This window comes from Erythrolamprus reginae, chromosome 3, assembly GCF_031021105.1.
Source record: "Erythrolamprus reginae isolate rEryReg1 chromosome 3, rEryReg1.hap1, whole genome shotgun sequence".
Taxonomy (NCBI): Eukaryota; Metazoa; Chordata; class Lepidosauria; order Squamata; family Dipsadidae; genus Erythrolamprus; species Erythrolamprus reginae.
Window position 1 is genome coordinate 257545097 of NC_091952.1, and position 8957 is coordinate 257554053.

Here is an 8957-nt window from a genome sequence, read left to right on the forward strand (position 1 = left end):
TTAGTAACACGGCCTTCAGATTTATTAATTTTTTTCAAAACCGAACCATGACAAATGTGGAAGATATAAGATTGTTTCAGGTCTTTTGGGGCACGAAGAGATTTAGAAGCGTAGCCTAAAAGTGAAAACATTTCTCCTGATCTTTGCAGATACTTTTTCTCCTCTTCTTCCAAAGCTCCCAGCTGCATTAGAGAGATCCTCATTGTTCTCATTTTATCTACAGATTTTATTCTCAATATAATTGTACAGCAACCACAGTATCGACTTATTCAATGTCTTCTGGCCGGACAGGATGTGGTAACGGTATAATTGATTTCTTCTCTTTATCCCTTGATAGAGCTTTCCTCATGTCTGTAAAAAAACAAACACGGAACAAACTATAGATTAAGAACACAATCTACAATTCAAAGCCCAGCCCGGTTTCCCTCCTGAGAATGTTCTGGGAACTATTAAGGACATGACTGTTAGTACTATGTACATATCAGATGGGTTTCGCAGTATATACTGCTCAAAAAATAAATCAAGGGGACCCTCAAAGAACCCATCCTAGATCTGAATGAATGAAATATTCTCATTGAATCCTTTGTTCTGTACAAAGTTGAATGTGCACAACAGCAGGTGAAGTTGATGGTCAGTGTTGCTTCCTAAGTGGACAGTTTGATTTCATAGGAGTTGGATTTACTTGGAGTTATATTCTGTTGTTTAAGTGTTCCCTTTACTTTTTTGAGAAGTCTAAACACAATAGCAATAAGAACAGTTAAAATCTAATAATAAAATCAACAATATTATAAAAACAGTAATGTCATTTTAAAAAAACATACATGATTGCAATCAACCTAATTCCAGGCCTACAGGAAGACCGGTAAGGTGGAGATAGCGCGGAACTCTGGGGGCAGTTAATTCCAAAGGGTTGGAGCTGCCACAGAGAAGGCTCTTCCCCGAGAAGACCGACTCTGTGGGCCCTTATTGGCCATAGAGAGGCATGAGGGAAGAGGTGGTCCCGTGAATAGTCTGGGCCTGAGCCATTTAGGACTTTAAAAGTGATAACCAACACCTTGAATTGCTTTCGGAGACTGATTGGCAACCAATGCAGCTTGCGTAAAGTTGGAGTAATATGGGCATATTGGTAGGCCTGGTGTTGTGGTTAGCTCTGGCCCAGCTCCTGCCCCAAGGACTGTGGATGTGGGAGAGACATCCACATGCTGCAGGCCTGTTTTGCTCCCGGTGGAATCTGATGATGAAGGCTCCTCTGACCAAGAAGACATGAGTGACAGGGAGGAGGAGAGTGGGGCAGACAGCTCAGAAGGAGATCAATTATCTAGCTCCTCCTTGGATTCAGAACAAGAATTAATGATACAGCCACGCATGCGGAGAGTGATGCATAGACAACAACAACTGAGAGATTATTATCACAGAAAATGAGGCCACCTGTGGTTGGGTGGGGCTGTGGTCATTGGTGAGGCTGCTATAAAGAGCAGCCTGTGGGTTTGGTCATTGTGGAGGATTATCTGATCGTTGTGTTTCGTGACTGCTTTGCTGACTTTGACCTTTTGTGTGCTGATTTTTCCCCGCTTTGAAACTAAACCAGAGCAAAGTGTGTTTCACTTTGTGAAAGAAGAAGGACTGTGAATTGCCTCACAGCTGCAAGCTAAGTATCACAGAACTGATAAGGGACTTATCCAATTACCAGTTTGTTTGGAGACGAGGGCTCTTGGCTATACCAAAAGAGGGCTTCGTTTATTTGCATTTTCGGTATAAAGAACATTGTTTTGAATTTTCAAACGTGTGTGTGTCTGAAATTGTATCTGTGCATTTTCGGGAGGAGTCTACCAGAGAGCTCGACAGAACAACCTGTTATTGCATGTGCTGTTGCATTTTGCACCAGCTGACGTCTCCAAGCACTCTTCAAGGGTAGCCCCATGTAGAGCGCATTGCAATAGGCAAGTGTGCCTCTGACCATTAATTGACCAGATTCTTGTGTATAACTGTCAACAATAAACTCTTCGATGCTTTAAACTCAGTCTTCCTGGTTCGCTGCACCTGACGTCGTGTTTATCCCAAATACCTTTTACTCCTAAAAATCAGCACGCTTACCGTAAGCGTCTTCGTCGGGTTCTCCGCTACTGGCCGAGTAGTATTCTAACACTGTTCTGTACACGCTGTAGCCCAGCTGCTTGTACATGTTCACCGCAACCTGATTCGACACTCTCACGAAGAGATCCACAAAAAATCCACCCTTTCTTCACCAAGAAAGAAAAACAGAAGGGTAAGAAACAGCGAGAGCAACATTGAGATTGTACGGCGCTATTATGAGAAATTACGGCGCTAAGTAAAGGGCAGGATGTATCTGAATGCCACAAAACTCACAAGCTGTAGCATTAAAAAACAAAACACAGCTGTCCTTCAGGTTTTGTCATCTCTCCATTTTGATTCCTTAAGAAACCAGACCGTTTCCCCCTAAATTGAATATCGCCTGTTGGGGTTTCTCACTATCTATCTATCTATCTATCTATCTATCTATCTATCTATCTATCTATCTATCTATCTATCTATCTAATAATCTCTACCTATCTAATCTACCTACGTACCTACCAACTCTATCTATCTATCTATCTATCTATCTATCTATCTATCTATCTAATCATCTACCTACCTATCTAATCTACCTACGTACCTACCAACTCTATCTATCTATCTATCTATCTTTCTATCTATCTATCTATCTATCTATCTATCTATCTATCTATCTAATCATCTACCTACCTATCTAATCTACCTACCTACCTACCAACTCTATCTATCTATCTATCTATCTATCTATCTATCTATCTATCTATCTATCTATCTAATCAGCTACCTACCTATCTAATTTACCTACGTACCTACCAACTCTATCTATCTATCTATCTATCTATCTATCTATCTATCTATCTAATCATCTACCTACCTATCTAATTTACCTACGTACCTACCAACTCTATCTATCTATCTATCTATCTAATCTATCTATCTATCTATCTATCTAATCATCTACCTACCTATCTAATCTACCTACCTACCTACCAACTCTATCTATCTATCTATCTATCTATCTATCTATCTAATCATCTACCTACCTATCTAATTTACCTACGTACCTACCAACTCTATCTATCTATCTATCTATCTATCTATCTATCTATCTAATCATCTACCTACCTATCTAATCTACCTACCTACCTACCAACTCTATCTATCTATCTATCTATCTATCTAATTTCTATCTAATCATCTACCTACCTATCTAATTTACCTACGTACCTACCAACTCTATCTATCTATCTATCTATCTATCTATCTAATCTATCTATCATCCATCATCCATCCATCCATCCATCCATCCATCCAATTTTTATGCCGCCCTTCTCCTTAGACTCAGGGTGGCTTACAACATGTTAGCAATAGCACTTTTTAACAGAGCCAGTGTATTGCCCCCACAATCCGGGTCCTCATTTGACCCACCTTGGAAGGATGGAAGGCTGAGTCAACCTTGAACCGGTGATGAGATTTGAACCGCTGACCTACAGATCTACAGTCAGCTTCAGTGGCCTGCAGTACAGCACTCTACCTGCTGCGCCACCCCTGCTCATAATCAACTTAATCAACGCCTCCCCGAGAACGCAACCTACTCGCAACCTCCAAAGGTCAGGCTCACCTTTCTGAGATTTCCTCCAGCAGCTCCATCAGTTTAGCAGCCAGCCCCAACCGGCGGAACTCGGGGGCCACCGAGAGCGCGGTGACGTGGCCGTGCCACTCTTCCCTGGCCACGGATCCTTCGGCTTTCCCCATGACTGCAAGGGGGGAAAATCAGTGGTGGTCATCTGACACCAACATTAGTTCGGGCATTCGTTTAGCACTTTCTTATTCCAACGGAAGAATACAAAAAGAGATTGAAGACTGTGCTTTCAGTTCTCAAGAGTCCAGGTAGAAAAAAAAAAGAGGTTGTACTTACTGTAGCCCATCAGCTCTCCCCCGGGAGCTTCTGCCACAATAAAGTACTCTGGCCAGTGAGCCAAGTACTGCAAGTAGAACGGAATTCCATACTATGATGGGTTTTATTGTTAAGGAATAAATAAGGCGCGGCCAAGTATTCTGAAGAACTATGCACACCCAAACCTCTTCCTTCTCAAATAATCCTGCCTGGTCATAATTCTGGGCACCCTTGCATCTATAAGTGGTTTGTCGCCATCTCCTGAATCACTCGATAACTCCTCTGGGGGTTCCACTCTCTGGTTGGCTTCCAGTCTCCTACTCCTCTTCACTCTCAGACTCAGATGCCAAGAACACTGGTCTAGGATACTAATAGACATCCATCTCTCGATCTTCGAAATCCGTGAACAGCTGAGCAGGACATGGACAAATTAAAACAAGAAGTAGTGGAGTTTTGGAGTGATTCCTTTTTATCTATATACTGCTCAAAAAAAGTAAAGGGAAATCTCAAATAACACATCCTAGATCTGAATGAATGAAATGTTCTCATGGAATAATACTTTGTTCTGTGCAAAGTTGAATGTGCACCACAGCCTTTGAAGTTGATTGTCAATCAGTGTTGCTTCCTAAGTGGAAAGTTTGATTTCACAGAAGTTGGATTTACTTGGAGTTATATTGTGTTGTTTAAGTGTTCCCTTTATTTTTTTGAGCAGTATATAATTTTGGAAGTGATATTTAAGAATTAGAAATTAGAAGGTAGAAACCCAGAAGATGAAATGAGAAATGGTGGAAGCACAAATAGCAACATGTAGGCATGTTATTTTGTATATATAAATTTTATTCTTATCCTTTAATCATTTTAACTTCTGGAGTGAGGCAATACTGTAACTTTTTTTCTTTTTTTATTAGCGGATAAGAAAATTTTATATCTATATACTGTTAGGTATTTTTTTGTTTTAAGTTAAATATTTTAAATATTCGTAATGGTTAATTAGATTAAATGCTGGAGGGAGGAAGTTTTGATCAATATAAGTCATATAGGTCCAATTAATAAAATAAAATAAATAAAATAATAAATTAAAAGATGAAGAAATCTGAAATGTTCCGTTAAGTGTGTATTAGAAAAGAAGATTTTATACATATATATATTGTAGTGTATTGATGCTGTGTTTTTTATTTGTATATGTCTTTATACTAAGGAGAAGAAAAATAAAATATTCATTCCCCCCCCCAAAAAAAAGAGGGAGAGAGAAGTAGTATTTTGAGAAGGTAATAGGAAGATGGAAAGAAGAAGGAAGATATATAGGAGGAATGGTGAGAGTAGGTGGGGAGTGACAAAGGAAATAAATGAATACAGACTGATAACTTATTAATAAGGCAGGGGTGTTGTTATAAATCTAAAAAAACAATTATTCCAGAAACAGATCATTATGTAATTATGTATTTCTTTGAGATGCATGTAAGGTATATGCGTTGATATTTATATGACTATGAAGAGGAAAAGAAAATGAAATAAAAAAACTTTAAAAAAAAGAAGATCCCAGCTACAACCACTCATATCTTCAAACCGAAATCTCAAAAAAAGATACGGTCTCGGTCAGGGGGTCCAAGTTGCTGTGGAAAACAAGGGGAAAAAAAACACTTTAAATGTTGAGAGCTGGAGAAGGCAGCACTAAAATTGAACATTTCTCAGCCATGGGGTAGACTGTCCAACTTCTTCCAACCCACAGAAGTGGTCCTAGACCAGTGATGGCAAACCTTTTTTTTTACTCAGGTGTCGAAAGAGCGTGTGTGCACGCTATAGTGCATGTGTGAGTGCCCACACCCATAACTCAATGCCTGGGGAGGGCGAAAACAGCTTCCCCCATCTCTTGGAGGCCTTTTGGAGGCCAGAAACAGCCTGTTTCCCAACTTCTGGTGGGCCCAGTAGGCTCATGTTTCACCCTCCCTGGAGCTAGGGGAGGGTAAAAGCGCCCACCTCCATCCCCCCTAGAGACTCTCTGGAAGGCAATATTTATTTTATTTATTTTATTTATTGGATTTGTATGCCGCCTCTCTCCGCAGAATATTGCCCTCCCAGAGCCTTTGTGTGAGCCAAAAATCAGCTGGCCGGCACACACATGCAGGTTGGACCTGAGCTAGGGCAACAGCTCATGTGCCAGCAGATATGGCTCCCTATGCCACCTGTGGCACCCAGGCCATAGGTTCGCCATCACTGTCCTAGACCATCATTTTCATTTTCTCCAACCTCATCTCGATAAGAAGTCAATTCCAGCACGAAAACAGAGCTCTGGAGGGGCAGGCTCATTAATTACAAAGAGTCCTCGACTTAAGTCGACAACCAAGCTCCAAATTTCTGTTGCTAAGCGAAACAGTTAAGTGGGCTTCACCTTATTTTATGACCTCTTTTGCAACAGTTAAGCGAATCACTGCAGTTGTCATGGTCATTGCAGTTGTCATGTGACCAGTACTGGAGGTTTTTTTCTCTATTTTTTTTGTCGAGAATATATACATTCCATATTCAGAGATGTCCCTCTGACTTCTGGCCTTGAAAAAGCGAAATGGGAATCCCAAACAGCTGTCTCCAAAAGGCCCTGAGAGGAAGACCGCCTTCTGCTGCACGAATCCCAGCGACCAGTTAGGTCCCACAGAGTGGGTCTTCTCCGGGTCCCGTCAACTAAACAATGTTGCTTGGCGGGACCCAGGGGAAGAGCCTTCTCTGTGGCGGCCCCGGCTCTGGAACCAACTCCCCCCCCAGAGATTAGAATTGCCCCACCCTCCTTGCCTTTCGTAAACTACTTAAATCCACCTCTGCCGCCAGGCATCGGGGAACTGAGATACACTTTCCCCCTAGGCCTTTACAATTTTATGCATGGTATGTCTGTATGTTTGGTTTTTTATTATAATGGGTTTTTAACTGTTTTTAGTATTGGATTATTATTATATGCTATTTTATTATTCCTGTTAGCAACCCCGAGTCTCCGGAGAGGGGCGGCATACAAATCCAATCAATCAATCAATCAATCAATCAATAAAAAATAAATACATAAATAAATACATAAGACCACCCAGCCTTTAAGCCTCAGCAGCGGAATCCTTTTCCCAGCTGCCTTGTTCAGCCCGGAAATCCCATTGGCTGTTCTTGGACAGGAGACCAGCAGGTGATGCCAGAGCTAGAATGGGATATTTTTTGGGGGGGGGGGGGGGCGAGGGGTGAGGCAGACTGAGAACCGGGGAAAGACCCCACAGAAGAAGCTGTGGGAGGGGGAGGAAAGCAAGCGCTCAGTGGGGAGGGGGGCCCTTGAGGTCATTTAGTCACACACACACCCATCACTGGGCACAGGAGGACCCGGTTGGGGAAGGGCCCCCCACCCCAAAAGCGCCCCCCCTCCCTCCTCCCAGATCAATAGCGAAAGGGGACCCCGAGGTCATCGAGACCACCTCGCCCTCCCCCCACCGGAACCTCCTCCTCACATGTTGTTGAAGCGGAAGAGGTCGTTGCAAGTGAACGCCCGCAGAGTAGTCATGCCTGTCGCCCAGGACGGCCGACCCGGAAGCAGCAGCCGCCGCCGCGATTTGCACCGCCCCCGTGACTCCCAAGCGTTTCCGCTCCGTCGCCCAGCAACCGAGCCGCGGAGGCCACGCCCCCACCCGAGCGTAGAATAGGCGCGCCGAGTCGGAGACGCTGAAGCCCCGCCCACCGGAGCGTAGAGAGAAGTTGTTAGAGGCGCGCTGATTCCTCTCGGCCGTCACTTCCGGGTTCGCGTTGTCTAAATGCGCCCTTTGAAGTGGCTTCTCTTTTTCCAGTCTCTTTGGTGCTACCTCGCAGGGCGTTTGTGTTGGAAACGGGAGCAAGGCGGGCTCTCTAAAACACAATACAAACGACCTCGTTTCTGATCGTCGGGAGTCTGATTCGAACCCTTTACAGCTACGTTTCTCCCCTTTGGCAACTTTTAAGAGGTGGACTGAAACTCGCAGAATTCCCCGGGAATTCTGAGAATTGAAATTCCTGGAGTGTTCTGTCGGGCTCTCTGGTAGACTCCTCCCAAAAATGCACAGATACAATTTCAGACACACACACGTTTGAAAATTCAAAACAATGTTCTTTATAATGAAAATTCCCTTAAACCAAGCCCTCTTTTGGTATAGCCAAGAGCACTGGTCTCCAAACAAACTGGTCATTTGTACAAGTCCCTTATCAGTTCTGAGATACTTAGCTTGCAGCTGTGAGGCAATTCAGTCCTTCTTCTTTCACAAAGTGAAACACACTTTGCCCTGGTTTAGTTTCAAAGCGGGAAAAATCAGCACACAAAAGGTCAAAGTCAGTAAAGCAGTCATGAAACACAACGATCAGATAATCCTCCACAAGGGCCAAACCCACAGGCTGCTCTTTATAGCAGCCTCACTAATGACCAGCCCCACCCAACCACAGGTGGCCTCATTTTCTTTGATAATAATCTCTCAGTTGTTGTTGCCTATGCATTGCTCTCTGCATGCGTGGCTGTATCATTAACTCTTGTTCTGAATCCAAGGAGGAGCTAGATAATTGATCTCCTTCTGAGCTGTCTGCCCCACTCTCCTCCTCCCTGTCACTCATGTCTTCTTGGTCAGAGGAGCCTTCATCAGCAGATTCCACGGGGGCGGGGCAAAAGAGGCCTGCAGCATGTGGATGTCTCCCCCACATCCACAGTCCTTGGGGCAGGAGCTGGGCCAGAGCCAAACACAACATGGAGAATTCTGGGAATTGAAATCTGCTTCTCCTAAATTCCTGGGGGATTCTGGGAATTGAAATCCATCTCCTCCAAAATTCCCAAAGGCGGAGTAACACTGCACATCTAGGGAGAGATGCCAATTCAATTTTGCATCATGCACTCATGAAGTTAACACTCAAAATCACACACACACACAATTCCAAAGACAACATTCCCACGACACATTAAAATATATGCATCCATCCGAATACCTTTCCAACACGACCCGTCATCTTA

General features: G+C 43.4%; 1 protein-coding gene across 1 annotated transcript; it reads right to left on the reverse strand.

Annotated features, from left to right (window-relative positions):
* NAA20 (N-alpha-acetyltransferase 20, NatB catalytic subunit) lies at positions 1–7589 on the reverse strand. The gene is made up of 6 exons (XM_070749306.1): positions 7444–7589; positions 5559–5583; positions 3992–4082; positions 3695–3830; positions 2095–2240; positions 1–351 (listed from the first exon to the last, which is right to left on the reverse strand). Exons 1-6 carry the CDS (start codon positions 7494–7496, stop codon positions 266–268), a joined length of 537 nt encoding a protein of 178 aa, XP_070605407.1. The 5' UTR covers positions 7497–7589; the 3' UTR covers positions 1–265.
* Positions 7590–8957: the final 1368 nt, after the last annotated feature.